General features: G+C 49.2%; 1 protein-coding gene across 1 annotated transcript in view; it reads right to left on the bottom strand.

Annotated features, from left to right (window-relative positions):
- Positions 1 to 17,377, bottom strand: part of MYO7A (myosin VIIA) — a 92,804-nt gene that overhangs the window by 46,595 nt on the left and 28,832 nt on the right. The window contains exons 9-15 of the mRNA XM_006882927.1: positions 16,719 to 16,795; positions 15,955 to 16,074; positions 14,894 to 15,036; positions 13,549 to 13,759; positions 12,884 to 13,019; positions 10,591 to 10,697; positions 2,396 to 2,533 (exon numbers count right to left, since the gene is read on the bottom strand). Of these exons, the coding sequence (XP_006882989.1) occupies positions 2,396 to 2,533; positions 10,591 to 10,697; positions 12,884 to 13,019; positions 13,549 to 13,759; positions 14,894 to 15,036; positions 15,955 to 16,074; positions 16,719 to 16,795 (932 nt within the window). The remainder of the gene's footprint in view (positions 1 to 2,395; positions 2,534 to 10,590; positions 10,698 to 12,883; positions 13,020 to 13,548; positions 13,760 to 14,893; positions 15,037 to 15,954; positions 16,075 to 16,718; positions 16,796 to 17,377) is intronic.

Below are 17,377 nucleotides of genomic sequence, written 5' to 3'. Positions count from 1 at the left end.
CTCGCTGGAGGACTCTGCAGGCACTGAGGAGGCCAACGCAGGCTGCAATGATGGTTATGTGGGTGGTGGGTGCCTTGCACAACTCCAGGGGGTGCCCCACGTACTGCAGAAGGACAGCCTTCTGGATGGTAACAATAAAATGTTTTAAGGAAGAGGCACCTTTTTCTAAGTGGTCCTAGCCGGGCTAGGGAGGCTAGATTTGATCCTCTGGGAGATGGGGAGACAGGCCAGGGTCTGTAGCAGGGTGCAAGGATGGGGTCAGATTTACATGGGAAAACCTGTGGGTCCCTGCAAGGAAGAGGGTGGACTGAGAAAGTGAGAAGAGAGCAGGAGACCAGCAACAAGGCCGCTACCACAGCCCACGCCACGGGTATGGAGGTCAGGCCTGAAAGATGGGCTCACAGGCACTGCAGAAGCAGGAAAGATGGTCCCCAGCTGCCTTGGCAGTGCCCAGGCTGTGGTTTCCTAGAGCCCCTGCCTTGATGAAAGGTTTGCTGAAGTGTGCTGTGACACTCTGGCCCTGCAGACCTAGAAGCCCAGAGCCCACAGGAATCAGACCTCACCCGTTCTCCTCTCAGGATTGTTTTCTAGGCATGGGTAGGAGCTCATGTGGATGGCCAGCTTCCTCTGGCTGTTTCCTCTCTGTCCGGGCCACTTTCCCCAACCCAGGCCCAGCCTCCCGCCTTCCTTCCCTTCTTCCCTCCCCAGACCCCACTGCCCCAGCTTCCCCTGGGCCTCCCTGTCAGTAAACACCTCCCAGGGCTGTGTGCTGTGGAAGGACTCTAAGGCAGGCAGGGGGCTAAACTCGGGGCTCTGTTCACCAAGTCCAGCTCCAGTCTCATAACCTCCCTGAAAACCCCACCTGCTTCTGTATCTCCAGATGCTGCTGTGACATTAAACAGAGCTATGGAGAGACAGATAAGGAGCTCTGAGGACACAGCAGTTAAATACTCAGCTGCTAACGGAACCATTGGCAGTCTGAACCTACCAGGGGATTCCCTGGGGAAAAAGCCTGGTGATCCACTTTCTTAAAAGATTAGAGCCAAGAGAACCTTCCAGGGCATGTCTGCTCTGTCACAGGGTTGCTACATGTCAGATTGACCTGGTGGCCCACAGCATCAACCAGGAGAGACCATCTCAGCCAATGCCAGGCATGCATAAAAGGTCCTTCAGAAGAGTAAAAAAATGTGAGCGTCCCCAGTCAATCTTAGAAATCAGGGGAGGCTTCAAGGAGGAGGAATGGTTGAACAGGGCTAAATGAGAAAAGACCTGTCAGAGGAAGAGCCACACCAAGATCCAGGCCACCATTTACAGAACAATTAATTACTAGATGCCCAGGAGCCCTTGTGGCACAGTGGTTAAGCATTCAGTTGCTAACCAAAATGTTACTGGTTCAAACACACCAGTTACTCCTCAGATGCACTTCTGTAAAGACCAGAGTCTTACAAACTCTCTGGTGCAATTCTAGTCTGTCCAGTAGAGTTACTATCAGTGACAACTGACTTGATGGTAATAGATTTTGGTTTTGGAGCTCCAGTGGCCTAGTAGTAATGAGTTACGCTGCCAACCCAAAGGCACGAGGTTTGAATCCACCAGCTGCTATGCAGAAGGATGGACCATCTCCTCCAGTGTGATGTACTCTGAAAACCCACTGGAGGATCAGCTATGGGTCAGGTCTAACTTAACATCACATAACAACAACAAGGTGATAGCCTGGTGATGTAGCATGTAACTGGTAACCACGAGGGGTCAGCAATCCTAACCCACCAGCTGCTGTGAGGCAGTAAGACCAGTCATTTCCTTCTGTAAAGACTGACGGTCTCAGGCAGCTGGCGGAGGATCACTTTCATCGTGAGTGAAATCAGCTCAAAGTCAATGGGGCTTTTTGGTTTCTTGGCTAAGTGTCAGGCAGTGTGCATGGAATACCCCGACGTGAGGACCATTATTATCCATCCTTGTGGGTAAGCAGTGGCACTGCTAACCCATAGGCAGGCAGTTCAAATCTATCAGCTGCTCTGTGGAAGAAAGATGGGCAATCTTCTCCTATGTGATTTACAGGCTCTGAAAACCTGTTGAAGGGTCAGCTCTGAGACTGTTCTGACTCAACAGCAATGAGGCTGAGATAGTTTGTATTTCATTTTGAGGAAACTGAGGCACAAGAAGATTAAGTGACTGATACAAAGTCTCCCAGCTTTTAGATGGAGAGTCAGGATTTAAACCAGGACCAAACTCATGGCAGCATTTAGACTTTTTCCAAAGCACCCACTGCCTCAGTAACACTGTGACCCTGTTTTAGAAGTTGCTCAGGTGCCCTGATGTCCCCTAAAGAGGATATGCCAGGGTACCCAGACGCTCCCAGCCCACCCCAGGCAGGCCCCCCAGGCCAGGCACTCACCATGGGCTTCTTGAACTCATTGGGCTTGATGCAGCGCACGAAGAAGGGCTGGCAGGCGCCCAGCGTGCGCATCAGCAGCTCCAGCGACCGCTTGAACTGGCTGCTGAGTGTGGGCGACCGCTTCCTGGTCTCGGCGCCCTGGGGGGGACAGAGGACAGCGATGGGAGGGGCTACGCCTGCCGCCTTCCACCTCTCAACTGCTGCCAGCAGGGAAGCAGGGGAGGTCAGGGGGATCAAGGCCAGTGCAGCACACAGCAGTTTTCCTGTGGCCTGTGAGTCTGGGCTCGGGCTTGGACTCCAGACATGCTCTCTCTTGGGAGCCTCTCCTACCTTCAAAGGTGTCATGCCAGGGACAGGTCAGTGAGGCTGAGAATACAGGGGCACCAGAGACTGGAGTCCAGAGCCCTAGGACCCGCCTCTGGTGGGACAGATGGCCTCAGGCAAGGTGTGCTATCCCTGAGCCTCAGTCCTATCTCTGCTCAGTATCAGTGAGCGACTGAACTGGGGTCATTTTAGAACACTGGGGTTATATAGAGACAGGGCTACACAAACCTGCATTCAGATCCTATCAAAATCATCTCTTAGCTCTTTGAACGTGGACAGGTCACTAAACAGTTTGAGCTTGCCTTCCTAAATGGGAATGACACCATTTCTCTAGTGTCAGGGGTGTGATAAGGGTCAGAAGTGTGCACTGGGGCAGGGGAAGAAACACTGGGCAGGGGAAGGACGCTGGAGGGTGCTGCCAGTGACCTCTCCCCTGCTTGTAGGATTAGCTGGTCAGTGGCAGACTGGGGGTGGGGCAGACATGGATAATCCTCCTAAAGAGGCCCCCCTCGCTGGTTGTCCCTGTGAGGCGTCCTGCGGTACCAGGTTTTATGTGCTTTCTGGGCTCAGCAACCCCTCTGCACTGCCCTCTGGTGCTGGGGGCCCCCTCTCAGAATATTGTGAAATGAGGGTGGAAGGGGTGCTGAGGGAAGCTCTAACCAGCAAACAAACAGGAAGTGAAACATCTTAGATGGGTACAGAGAATCTGGACCTGGAAATGAGTCTCCATTCCACTACGCCATTGCTTCCCTGATGATTTTCATTTGAGCGAGGATCTGTGCTTATTAGTGAATCTGAGTTCCTATCATAAAAGTCACGATTCCCACCCCTCCACTCGGTGGCACCAAAAATCAGAGGTGCCACGGCTTTCAGGGTGGAGGAGATTGTTGGTATTTTGGGGGCTTTTTAAGGGGAAAGCAGAAATGTTTAAGCCGTACTAAATTTAGACAGTATGCCACAGAGTATAATGAAACTTGCCAAGAAACAACAAATGCTTGGTATTCTGAAATGTGTTATGTTTTCTGTTTTCATTTTAATAGGTTTTTACTAAAGGTTAGAATTGAATTGAAACATGCCGCTGACTAGGTCACCCGTGTTCCTTCAGGATTTTGCCAAAGGAAACTGGAGAGTGTTTGCATTGTGGGAGGGTGACCATCAGAGGAACCCTGGTGGTACAGGGGCCTAAGAATTGGGCCGCTAACTGAAAGGTCAACAGTTTGAACACAGCAGCTCCTCTGTGGAATAAAGGTGAGGTAGTTGGCTCCTCTAAAGATTTACAGCTACAGAAATCCTGTCAAACTCTCTGCCATCGAGTCAGTTCTGACTCATAAAGACCCTCCGTTGGTTTTCCAAAGCTGTGAACCTTAACGGGAGGTGGCTGTTCCTCTTTCTCCAAGGTAGCTGTTGGTGGATTTCAATCACAATAAACTACAGTCTTCTGGTTAACAGCTCAGCACTTGATACTCCGTGCCACCAGAGCTCCAGAAATCCTACAGAAACTCTCCAGGGCCATTTCACTTTGTCCCTTTAACCTACACCTAATCCATGCCATGCTATTTTCAATTGCTTCATATGCATCTGAAATTTAAGCAATAAATAAACATGACAGAAGAAGAATCAATGCCTCTGGCTCATGATGTTGGAAAAGAGTGTTGATGAATATTCCATGGACTGTCATAAGAACACTTGAAGGAAGTGTTCTTAACACAAGCCTTAAAGGCAAGGGTAATGAAACTTTGTCTCACCTACTTTGAGTTTGTTGTCTCCAATCCTTGGAGAGACATCATGCCAGCAAATGTGGAAAGTCAGAGAAAGAGAGGAAGAACCTCAACAAGATAGATTGACATCATGACTATGCCAATGGGCTCCAGCATGGCAGAGATTTCGAGGACGGCACAGGACAAGCTAAGGCTCAGATCTGTTGTCCACAGGGTTGCTATGAGTTGTGGGAGACATGGAGGCACAACACGAGTCATCATCAGCTGGACAGTAGCGAACCTGGAGTTTTCAAGGTGACACCCCTGTGGCCCCCAGAACTGCTATCAAATCTGATCCAGCCGCACTGAGTGACAGGCCCCTACCTGCCCTTGGCAACTTGGGGAAGCTGTCCAGGCTGACCTCTACCCAGAAGCCTGCTGAGAGTGTAAACCTGAGCAGCGAACATGTGCAGGCACACACACACATATGCACACATGCGTACGCGCACACACACGCACACACACATCCCCTTCTTTGGTGTCAGTATCTTTACAGTGGAACCACTTTTCTCCATCTGTCTTCCCGGCTGTGAGGACAGGCTGGGTCTACTCTGTTTGCTGCCCAATCTCTAGGGCCTGGCACAAACACTAATCAACAGTCCTGTTGCACAGCACTGTTTTAGGACTGGTTTCTGTCATCCATGAATTCATACACACTGCTTTCCAACTGCTCAAACCAAAACACTAGGAATACTTGAAACTCCTTTCTTTCCCTCATGTCTAGATATCAGCATATCTTATCAATTCTACTGTCAATTTCTCCAGAACCTAACCCCTCCTCACTACTCCCCCACTATGACCTGAACTAAGCCCCATTGCCCCCACCTCTGTTCTCAGATTCTTTCAATAATCTCTGAATTGGCCTCCCTGCTTTCATCCCTCCATATCACTCTCCACCTCACTATCTGCACAGTAGCCAGAGGTGAGCTGTTAAAATGTAAGTCCTGGTATGTCCCTCCCCTGTTCAAAACTCCCCAATGACTTCCTGATGAATTCAGCATGAAAGCAAAGGTCCTTGCAAGAAGCTACAAGGCCCCACAGGCTCGCCCCGATACCTCCTCCCTCTCTCCTAGCTCTCTCCACTTTGCTCACTCATTCACAGTACCCAAATCTGGCCACTCTTCCTAGAAAGCACCAGTCAGGCTTAGGGCTTTCACTCACCTTGGGTTTGGGCACCTGCTATTGTTCCTACATGAATTGAAAGCCCTTCCTCCAGAGTGCACACGGCTGGCTTCCTCTCCTCCAGGTCACTGCTTAGCTGCTATCACAGCAATAAAGTCTTTCCTGATCTCCTATTCAAAATAGCAACGTCCTACTGCTGGCACTCATCTTTCCTTAATTTTGCTCCATATCACAGATTATGATTTAGCATACTATATAGTTCACTCATTTATTTACTTTATCTGTTTTTCCTTTCTTCTAGAATGTGAATTCTAGGAGTACAGAGGGGTTCCCTCTCCACTTTGTTCACAGTTATAACCTTAAGGCAGTCCACATAACGGGTACTGAAAATGCATGTTGATTTTCTTAATAACAAAAGGACAAATGCCAATCAAAAACAAGCTATGGACTTGAACAGATACCATGCCAGATAGGATGGTCAACAAGTACATGAAAAGATGTTTAACATCATTAGCCATTGTTGTGGTTGTTCAGTGCCATCAAGTCAACTATGACTCACAGTGACCTCATGAAAATCAAAATCACAGTAAGATATTACATCCATCAGAATGTCAATTACCAAAAACAACAAAAACTGGACAAGAACAGGTGTTGACAAAATGTGGACAAACTAGAATCCTCATCCACTGCTGATGGAAATGTAAAGTGGTGCAACCATTGTGGGAAACATGTTGGTATTTATTTCCTCAAAAATCTGAATATATAACTACCATATGGGCCCATATCCCATGGACTATCAGAAGAACAAACAAATACACTTGGAGAAGATCCAGCCAGGATGGTCCTTAGAGGGAAGGATAGTAAAACTTCATCTCACATACTTTGGGCATGTTTTTGGGGGTGGGGGGCAGTCCTTAGACAAAGAAATCATTTTCAGAAAAGTGGAGGGTGAGTGAAGGAAGAGAAGACACTGAGTAAGATGGACTGACATAATGACTGTAACAAAAGACTCTAATGAGGTTGAAATGATGGGTCTGCTTACACTTCCCTGCCCACCTGGACTTCTGCCTTGGGTTTACTTCACTGAGTAGAAAGGCTGTTGTTTCTGGTGTTTATTGTTTTCTGAGTTAATCTTCAGATATTTGAGGATGGAATAATGAAGGAAGTGAGAAGTCCAAAGGTTTGTGTTAAAGGGCTCTACAGAGAAGCTCTGAAGGCCAGACACCTGAACAAGGCCTGACAGGGCTGGGAAGTCACGTGCCCTCTGCATAAACATGAACTAGTATCACCCTGTGGACTCAGGTCCCCAAGACATGTGATCAGAGTTAGATAGTGATCATGGGATGCTCGATTCTCTGGAAGAAATGCTTCTGTCACTGTGTGGCAAAAGTTTTTCACACTGCATGGCTTCTGTCACAGCAATGGCTAGGGTGGGGTCACCTGCACTTCCCTGGGGAACTGTCTACAAGATTAACAAAATGTGCACAACCAGGAGATGAGACATTCTAAATACTAAATCCCTACATGAAAAACTTTTTCCAATAGCATGTAAAGACAACCTACAGACTGAGAAAAAACATTTGGCAATGGCATCTCAGAAAAGGGTCTCATAACAAATGTTAACAGAATACTAAAGGGCCTCTCCAAGAAAAAGACTGATAACCCAATTACAAAATGGGCAAAGAATGTAGAAAAACTCTTCAAACAGGCACATGAAGAAAGGTTTAAAATCACTGTCAAAAAGAGAGATGCAAATCAAAACCACAATGAAATATCATCTCACCCCAATGGCAGTGGCAAAGTTCAACAGGACAACCGGCAATAAATGTTTGAGAGGATGTGGAGAGATTGGAATTTTGGTACATTGTTGGTGAGGTTGTAAAATGGTACAACCACTCTGGAAGGCAGTTTGGTGTTTCCTCAAAAAGCTGAAGAGATTCCATATGACCCAGCTATTCCACTGCTAGGAATATACTGCAAGGAAAATGGAACTGAAATACAAATGGAAATTTGTACACCGATGTTAACAGCAGCATTATTCACAATAGCAGTAACATGGAAACAGCTCAAATATCCACCAACAAACAAATGGATTGAGAAATTGTGGTACATTCACACAATGGAATACTACTATTCAGCACTCAGGAGTAATGATTTTGAAAAATACTATTTAACAGAGGAGAAGCTAGAAAGCATTATGCTCTGTGAACTAACTCTGGCTCATAAGGACAAATACTGTCTAAGAACATTATTGTAAAAACAGAAGGATAAATGGTAAGATATACACAGATATCCAAAGAGGGAAGTGGCAGGGGCAGGGGAGCTGAAGGTGGGGAGGAAGGCAAATCTGGGACACAGAGTTTCGTGGGGGAAAAGAGGAGACAAAAGAATTAGGAAAGATCCAGTGGGGATGTGAAAAGATGAATAGTTGGCATAGATAAATGGTGATTAATTTTATAAGACACAATGTATGAGAATTACCATCAGAAACACAATTTGATGGGGGGGGGAGACCCAAAACAATAAAATTATGAAGAAAAAAGAATAATAACAGAATGACCAGCATGGGATGTGTTCAAGTCACCAGCAGGAGGCAATGTTGTCTCCCCACAACAGACGTATTGCATCTAGTACTCTGTCATCAGATCATCCATGACTGCTGTTTTTGAAGCAGTTCTCCTTCCCAAGATGTGTGCTTATGGAGATAGCACATTACGGCATTAGAAAGGAGAGACTCAAACACCTCACTTTTGTCCTCATTTGCTATGTGACCTGTAGTAAGTCCCTGCATCTCCCTAAGGCAGACCTGGGTTCAAATCTTCCGTGCGTCACTTACAAGCACTATATGACCTTGACAAAAAATGTGATGGTCTCTCTAAGCCCCAGTTTCCTCTCCTGTAACACGGAGTTAATAGTTTTTGCTCAGAGCTGTGAGGATTGAATGAGACGATAAATGTAAATGTTTCACAAATAATCTGGCTCAGAATAGGTGTTCAGTAGAAGTAACCAGAATCAAATGTAGCACTATTGGGTTCTAATTCTAGGCTGCTCAGATCTCCTTAGGAGTAGGTCATTTCTAGAGACTTGAGGTCCTGAACTTGAATTTTTTCCTATGATTCCTTAGCAAAAAAGTTTCTGGTTCCAGAGGAAAGATTCTTAGAGCAAGATACATCATGGCAATGACCACAGAAGCCCCTGGGAGGTGAAGGAGTTTATGGATAAAGAGGAAAAAAATATTATAGAACAAGGGAGTTGGTAAGCGCTCAGAGCCACACTGTCTGTCACCAGTGCTGTTAGCCTGTAATATGAAGGCTCTAGGACAGCGGTCCCTGGGATTCTGGGGCTATAGGAGACTGGCCCATCTCTGATGGACATCCTGCATTTGCCTATAAATTCAACTGTGGGAAAGCCACAGAGCTGGCCTCAGGATGGGGACTATCCAGGGCCAGACCATGGACAGAAAGAGGGAAGTCTCCACCCCGCTCCTAATATACTAGGCCCTGTGCTGCTACCTTGGTGAGTCAGTTCAGGGTTCTCTGAGGCAGGAGCTCAGGACACAGACCGGGGTCACTGGGTATCACTGAGTGACACAGGCAAGTAGGAGGGGCTCAGCATGACACCAGGTGTAGGGGATGTCAACATAATGCGGAGAGGAGAAAAGGGAAGCCAAGTGCCCAGCAGGCCTACGTGGCGTCTAAGGGCCCCAGCACCATGAGTACTAGAGCTCCTTGGGAAACACAACCTGAGGGTGATTGTTAGGACCGCACCAAAGGATGCTGATCCAGGGCCTACAGATGTCCAGAGGACCACAGTTCCTAGTCCCAGCTCCCATCAGGATGCTGTGACCCAAGGGGAGGCATGCCCTCCTCTGAACCTCGGTCTTCCCATCGGCAAAATGCTGAGAATACAACCTGCTCTCCTGCTAGGCAAGGTGACAACCAGCCTGACCTAGTTGTGGGTATCAAAATGCTCAGCAGGGTCTGGAGGGAAGAGCAGGGCTTGGTGCCTCAGAGGGACCCAGTGATGAATGAGGTGGAGGAGCTGAGAGATCTGGTTAGAGTCTTCACTCTGCTTCTGGGCTACCAGGTCCCTGGAAAAAGCCTCACTCATTTCTAGGACTCAGTTTCCTCATTTAAGAAACTGAGATACCTACAACACACGCAATTCAAAAGCAAAAAAAAAAAAAAAGCAAAGCCACGCCACAAACCACTCCACTAAAAACACACTCCAAAGAAGAGGACTTAGAGGCCTCTCCTGCTATCTTCAGACCCCGAGTCAGGGGTCTTTTACCTTCGCAGAAGCTGCTGACTGGCGCAGAGTGCCGGACGAATAACCACAGAGAAACTATAGCAGGAACCACAGAACAGGAGGAGATGGGGGAAGGGGGAGCAAGGAGAATGTGGTGGGTCAGAAAACAGGGCAAAATCCACCATGGTGGGAGGAAGGCTCTCAGGGGAGAGGTTTGGGGTCCTGGCAGCCCTGTAACAGCTGGTGGTCCCAAGGGCAGGGGGCAGGGTTCGCACCTGGGCAGGCACACGGGGTGGAGGGTACTCAGCCCTGGGTGTGAGCCCTGACACACACCTCCCAGGAAGGAAGTAATACGCATGGAGGAAAACAAATAAAAAGGCAAACAACCAGCTGAGAAAGGCTACCAGGTCTATGCCCTGGAACTAAGGCTAAGGCAAGGAGTTGCTAGGGCTTGTGCCCATTTCTCTGAACTCCTCTCTCCTTCCCACAGCTCCTGGTATGCTCCCTGGTAGGTACTGGAGGTTCAAGGTAAACTGAGTCCCTATTACCTTTGCTCTGTGACTCCCCTCTGGGTCCAGCATCCTCCCACATGAGTATAACCAAGGACCAGATTGGAGGATCTCCAAGGGCCCTCCAGTTCCCTCACTCCCCGAAAGGCACTGTCCTCATCCTGGGTCTGGAGGAGCTTGGGCGAAGCTAGGGTGGGATCTAGTCACAGGTCTGGATTCCTCCCTGCAGCATTACCATGGCTACGTCAGCCTGGAAGATCTGCTTGATGAACTTGTTCCGGGAGGAGTGGACCAGCTGGATGATGTCTCCATGCAAGGTGTCTCGGTTCTTCTCCAGGAAACCTGAGCCAAGACAAAGAGAGGTCAGCGCTCATCTACTCCAAGCACATGCATTTCACAGCGGGGACACTGAGGCCTGAGGAGGACAGGGGCCAGCCCAAAGCAGGAAAAAGAATGGCTGAGCTGGAACTAAAGCCTCAGGAAAAGGTTTCTGGTCCTCTCTGACAATGTAGTTTCCTTCTAAAAGAGGCAGCAGGTAGCCAGTCTCAGAAGTAGAGGGTCAGCTTCCTGAATGAAAGCCTGAAATGCCACAACCATCTTGTGAACCAAGATATCAAAATTATAAATGTGTTACCTGAGAGAACATATGCTGATCTAGTCCAACTCACAGTGAAAGAACCAACTTAAAATCCCTTCTATCTGAAGAGCATATTTGACAAGTGACCAATGCTCTGCAGGAGGCATGGTGTGGCGTCATCTTCCTTTCCCTATTAGCCAGAGAACTGATACACAGAGGCTCTCAGTGAGCTGTCAACAACACAATAAACTAGGGGAAATCAGACCTTTTTTAAAAAAATATTATTAAATTTAGTTGTTTATTTTTTAAAAGGGAAAACTATTCCATATTCCTTGCCCTCCAAGAAGTTAAATTTTATAAAGGAAATAAGACATGTATGCTAACAATTACTACTCAAGCCAAATTTAATCTGGAACTCGATGGCTTAGTGGTAAGAAGTTGTACTACCAGTGGAAAGGTACAAGTTCAAATCCACCAGATGCTCTGCAGGAGAAAGATCGGCAGCCGGAAGTCAGGCGTTTACCCAGACCTCCTTGCCCCCACCCGGAGGGACTCTCCCACTGTCAGAAATCTCAGAGGAGGCTGCTGCTCCCAGGACGGAGGAGCTCAGGCTTGCTCGGTTGAGGATCTTGGTAGAAATGCCCTTAGGCTGGAGATGGTAAAGCTTGAGGAAAATTGCAGAGACCCAGTACCCTTCTTCCTCCAGGGCTCAGGCTGGTTGGTGGCTGGAAGCAGAAACCCAGGGCCGGGCTGCCCATCTGCCATCTGGGATAGAGGTGAACATAAGGGGCACACAGTAACGGAAGGACCAGTTTGGGGGTTGGGCCAGAATCATTAGGCTCTCACGAATATTCTATGGCACACAAGAGTCCTTGTACCGGGCTTTAGTTTTCTCCTCTATGAATCAGAATAATCATACCAATACACTCTTGCTTTTCTTCAGATCACCTAACAGCATCCATTTCACAAATGAAATGTCATTTAAAAAGTTTGTAACCCAACTAATGCTGATCAAACTTTTCAAGCACTTCAGACTTATCTAGTGACCTTCTCATTGCCATTGAGCAGGGACCGGCTTCTGGCTGAACCTCTAGAACCTCTACAGCTCCTGAGGCTGTACATTGCATGGGAGGAGATGGCCTATCTTTCTCCAGTGGAGTTGCTGGTGGATTCATATTGACAGGATTGCAGTCTTTGGATCTGCAGTGCAACTCCCTACAGACCAGGCCCGCAGAGCCTTAGACCAGTCATTTCCTTCTCAGGGCCTCAGCTTCCAAACCCGTAGCAGTAAGTAGATGACCTCCACATTCCCTCCAGATCTGGAATCTATAACTGTATCACTCAGAGCACAATCAGTTTTCATCTCTCTGTATCCTCAGCAATGAACTTGGAACATAACAGATGCTCAGTGAATGCTGATAAATTGAACTGAAAAAGAGAATCTTCTATATCCACAAAAAATGGACCCATTATTTTGCTTGACAGTGAGACCGACGAGCTCCGTATCCGTTTCCCTCTTTCTACCAGCAGGATTGAATGTCATACTTCAATATCTTAAGAGTGCACAGCAGTCTTCAAGTTCTGTAATTGCACTAAGGCTTACTGATACGCTCTGATTTTTACTTTGGAACAAATGCCATAAGAAATTATTAATTTGTCAGCTCCTCTCTTGGTTTTTAAAAATTTCCTTGACCTTTAACTGTGGGCAGGACCCTCTAGGTCCAAATGTCAGGCACCACATACAGCACAAATAGTGTTGGGAAACCTGCTCTCCTCCTCAAACTGGGAGGGATAGGTCTGTGGTCTTTTAATAGGAGCCCAGTGTTTTCCTCAGGCTCCTTGTCCCTCAGGTATTCCAGGACCCTGAAATCTGTCTCCTTTGCTGAGAAGGGGGGCATAGGAGGCACAGGTAAAGAGAGAGAGAGAGACAGCCTAAAAAGTCTGCTCATACCTTGGGTCTCATAGTAGACAATCCCTGCAAAGTGATTGATCCCAAATTGGGTCTCGTGATTGTTCTTGGGAGGAATGTAGTTTGCGTTCAACTTGTGCTGGGAGTTCAACTTGTGCAGCATGGTGGTGTCCGTGCCCTGTGGAAACCAACGGGCAGCTGGGCCCACCTTTTCTAAGCCCCAGCCTTCCACCAGGCGCCCCAGCCTTCCACCAGGCCCCCTGCCTTTCCTGCCCCACATCTTTGCAACTCCTTCTTCCCTCTTTTTCGATGACTCCTCCTTCCTTTGTTTACTCCCCACACAGGAGCTCTCAGAGCCTCTATTTCCATTACCTGTTAATTGGGTGCCTTGGAACTAGACAACCTTGAAAGTACATTCCAGAGAAGAAAATCTATGTCCTATGATTGATACCGTGGAGTAATTCTTGCCACCCTCTCCACATTAAAACATAAGGAGCTATCATTTTCTGAGCTGGATGCTCAGATTTGCATTATTTGATCCTCAAACAAGTGGGCTGTAAATAACTCTTAAATGCCATATAAACACACCCAACTGGACGCATAAAGCTCGAGAGTTGGGCCTCATTGGTCTTATTTTGCAGCTGAGGCTGAGTGAGGAGGAGACCAGGCTGTTCCATAGGAGGCGGCTGGCAGTGCTGTGGGCGCACCTTGGGGAACTTGCTCTCCTCATCGATGAGGGAGATGATGTTCATGGGCTTGTTGGCGATCATGTCCAGGGCATCCTGGTTGTCCGTGAACTCAATGTGCAGCCAGTCAATGCTCTCTAGGTCGTACTCCTCCTGCTCCAGCTTGAACACGTGCCGCACAAAGAACTGCTGCAGGTGCTCATTGGCGAAGTTGATGCAGAGCTGCTCGAAGCTGCAGGGGGCACAGGCACAGGGACGGGTGAGGTGCTGTGCAGTCCCCCATCCTGCTGCTCAGGGGTCTGACTCGGCCGTAATGAACCACATGACACTAGGTAAGTCACTCCCATCACCAGCTTTCTAACTTCTGATGTGGTCATTGCCATCGAGTCAGAACCGACTCATGCTGACCTCCCAGTCAGTGGGTTTTCAGAAGCTGTAAATAGCACTGGCGGTGACGGACTGCCCACCCTTCTCCCTGGAGCAGGTAATGGTTCGAGTCTTTACCCTGTAGGCCACCAGAGATCCTAACGTAGGGAGGGATGGTTAAGTATAGCCTCTCAAAGCAAAGAGAGGCCCAGAGAGGCCAGGCGACTCGTCAAAGGTTACTCAACCAGTGGGAAAGGTAGAACCAGAATCCAGGGCTCAGGGCCCCATTTCAAAGCCCTTTCCCCTGCACAACCAGGCCCTGTGGAGCAGGCTCAGTACCTCCAGGAAAGCCTGGTTGTAGGGAAAGCCAACCACAAGCTAGCCATCCAGGTGTCTGCAGGAGGTGGGAGGGACTGGCAAGATTTGTCCATCACTTTCCCAGGCAACACTTTTTTCATGAGTGTAAGGGGTTTTGGTTGGTAGGAGAGGGCTTCAAGACATTCAGAACAATCGAGAAATTGAAGTGGATTGCCAGGAGTCACACAGCTAGGAAGTGGGAAAGTGGGCTGCCTCCAGCCCCATGATCCACCTGTGTCTGCTCCATCCATCATCCCCTCACATGATCTTTAAAAGACGAGACCCCATCCTCAGCGTGCTGAGCCCCCCGTGTCACCCCGTGTTTAAGCTTGCCCCAGGCCTGGCAACAGCAGTGCTGAGGGGTCTTGCTGGGACACTGGGCAGATCAGCAAGGGCAGTGGCGCCTGGAGACCAGAAGAGATGGTATAAAAGCCTTCTTCCTATCTATCCCATCCTCTGCTGGCCTCAGCTATCCTAAGAAGGGGAAGGGACAGAAGGCAAGGCAGGCGAGAGGGCCCACTGCTGTCATTGGAGTCAAATCTTCCAGTCGCCTGGAGGGGCAAACTGAGAGCCAACTACACATGGTTTAAACGGGGAAATGTCATGTGTCACCGTTCACACAGGGCACAGGCTCACATGGTACCTGTTCACAGAGAAGTTCTCAAACCCAAAGATGTCCAGCAGGCCGATGGACCGGCGAGAGTTCTTCACCTCCTGGGAGGGAGGCTTGTAAATCGCTGCATTGATCTTGTCCACGATCCACACGAAGAGCCGCCCGTAGATGCCCTGGAAAGGTGCCACGTGAGGCCCTGGGCTCGGCCACACTCACGCAAGGGAGGAAGAGTGGGGCCTGGACCACGTCCTGGTGACCTCACTTACTTCCGTCTCTTTCAAGGAACATCAAACTGAGAGCTCCGTGCCTTTACTCACACTGTTCCCTCTGCCTAAGCTCTCTTACTGCTCAGACAATTCTTAACTCTTTTAAAAAATTTTTTTAATTTTATTATTTTTGTGTGAGTGTACCGTCAAATCAGACCTGACTGGTACAGGAGGAGATTGTCTCTCTGTCCCCGGCAGAGCATCTGGTGGATTCGAACCGTGCACCTCTGGGATTGTAGTTGCAGGTCCTTACCACTAGGCCACCAGAGCTCCCCTCAATTCTTACTCTTTATTCACAGCTTCTGGACATATGACCTCCTCTACTGGTTTTCCTGGCCCCACAGTCTGGGAAGGAGCTCTTCTGGGCTCCATTTCTCTATGCCTGTCTGTCTCCCCATCAGCTCTGTATATCCCCAGGACCCCAGAGTCTGATGAATAGACAGGCTCTGTGAAAAGCAAACAGAGGGTTCAGAAGCGTGAAGGACTATGTTCCTCCCATCCACCACCCTCCTTAGTGTCTTCTGCAGAGAACTCAAAGGGTACTGTGCCCTGGGTGCAGAACCAAGTGGCTAAGGAATAATCCAGAGTGAAGACCAAGGGGCTGAAGGCCACAGCAGCCCTGGGAGTTGGGAGAGCACAAGGCCCAGCCTCTTATGGGGTGACTGGAAAGGTAGGTTCAGGAAGGCAAGGGCTTGCCCAGATCCCAGAGAGAACTATGGAGCTTGGACTGTGGCTCCAGAGTCAGGACCCAGCTGTCTGCCCAGTTCTGAGGGTTCCCCAGCACCTGCCCACTAACACCCAGCTTCCACAGGGCAAGCAGCCCACCTTGACAAAGGCGTCACGCACGTCCAGCGCCTGCTCCCGGCTCAGCGGGGTGGACACTGTCTCCCCACGGGTGATGAGGGTGCGGCTGGTCAGGCAGTTCATCAGGTCTGGGGGGTTCACCTGGTGTGGTCAGACGATGAGGGGTTCACCCTGGCTAACAGCCACTTGCTAACCTAGAGGCACATCTCCCTCACCCCCACTTTTTAAGCCAGGCCTCCGTGTAGACATTGCCCTTCCACAGGACCCCCCTACAGCTGAATCCTTCCCTCCTTCAAAATGTACTTTAATGCTGCCTGGAAGGACTCCTCCCTCCTTAGCACTGGCTCACTGCACCCCTAGCATGCTACCTGACCCCCAGGTCTAACAGGTAGAACTGTGAGCTCCCTGACTCCTGGACAGTCTGATTGCTAAATGACTCACAGACTCAATGCATTTGGCTCACATTCACCAGTGTCCTTTAACCAGATGTGGAGACTGAAGCTTAGAGAACAGAAGAAAACAGCCAGGATCGCACAGCCCAGAGTTTCACAGAGCCCCCAGCCCAAGGCATCCCCACAGGACAGGCACGTAAAGCCTCCAGGCTTGGGATTCCACTCCTTTGGACCCATGCCCTGCACAAAAGCTGTACCCAGCTGGTTCTCAGTAGTAAATAGAAATCTCTCAGCTGGAAGCCCTGGGCTCCCTGGCTCCCAAATCCCCAGTCTACACTGAGCCTGAAGTCAGGGAGCAGATGGAGCAGTAAGGAGGAGAGACTGGTCACTGACCTCAAGCAGGGACGCAGCTGTGGCCAGGGATGGAGAGAAGAGGACCTCACAGGCATCCAGGTTTTCAAAGGTACGAGCTGTCGGCAGCAGGAGTCCATTATCAGGGCAGGGAGGGTGGGCACGGGGTAAGCAGCTCAGTCCTAGGCTGGACCAGCTGCCACGTCCATTCTCAGAGGGCCTGCTTCATCCTCAGAGCACAGCAGTACTGTGATTAACTACTTCCCTGGATCAATAATATATGTCTGATGGATTTTCCCACAATGAGCCTTTGAGCATTATGAAGGTGGGAACAGTATGTGTGGGGTCCCATACCTGGTACCATGCCTGGCACCCAAGAAGCAGAGCTGGCAGCCACATGCTTCTCCCCTGCTTTCCACTCCACACTCCCAGAGCTCTCAGAGGCAGCCAAGGCTTTGCAGACCTGTCTAGCTCAGTGTTGGACATAGCCTACCCTTCCTGTGTCCTGCTCACTCAGGCCCCAGGGTCTTTGCACAAGCTGTCTCCTCTGCCTAGTGTACCCCTTTCCACCTCCTTTGTTGTTGTTGTTGTTGTTGTTATGTGCCATCGAGTCGCTTGCGACTCATAGCGACCCTATGTACAACAGCCCTAAACTCTACTCTGTCCTGTGCCAATCGCACTGTCTCCGACACTCCCATCCC

This window comes from Elephantulus edwardii, unplaced genomic scaffold (genome assembly GCF_000299155.1).
Source record: "Elephantulus edwardii isolate Elephantulus edwardi_28Jun2011 unplaced genomic scaffold, EleEdw1.0 scaffold00025, whole genome shotgun sequence".
Lineage (NCBI taxonomy): Eukaryota > Metazoa > Chordata > Mammalia > Macroscelidea > Macroscelididae > Elephantulus > Elephantulus edwardii.
The sequence above is the reverse complement of the archived record's forward strand: the minus strand, read 5'-3'. Positions and strand labels throughout refer to the sequence as shown.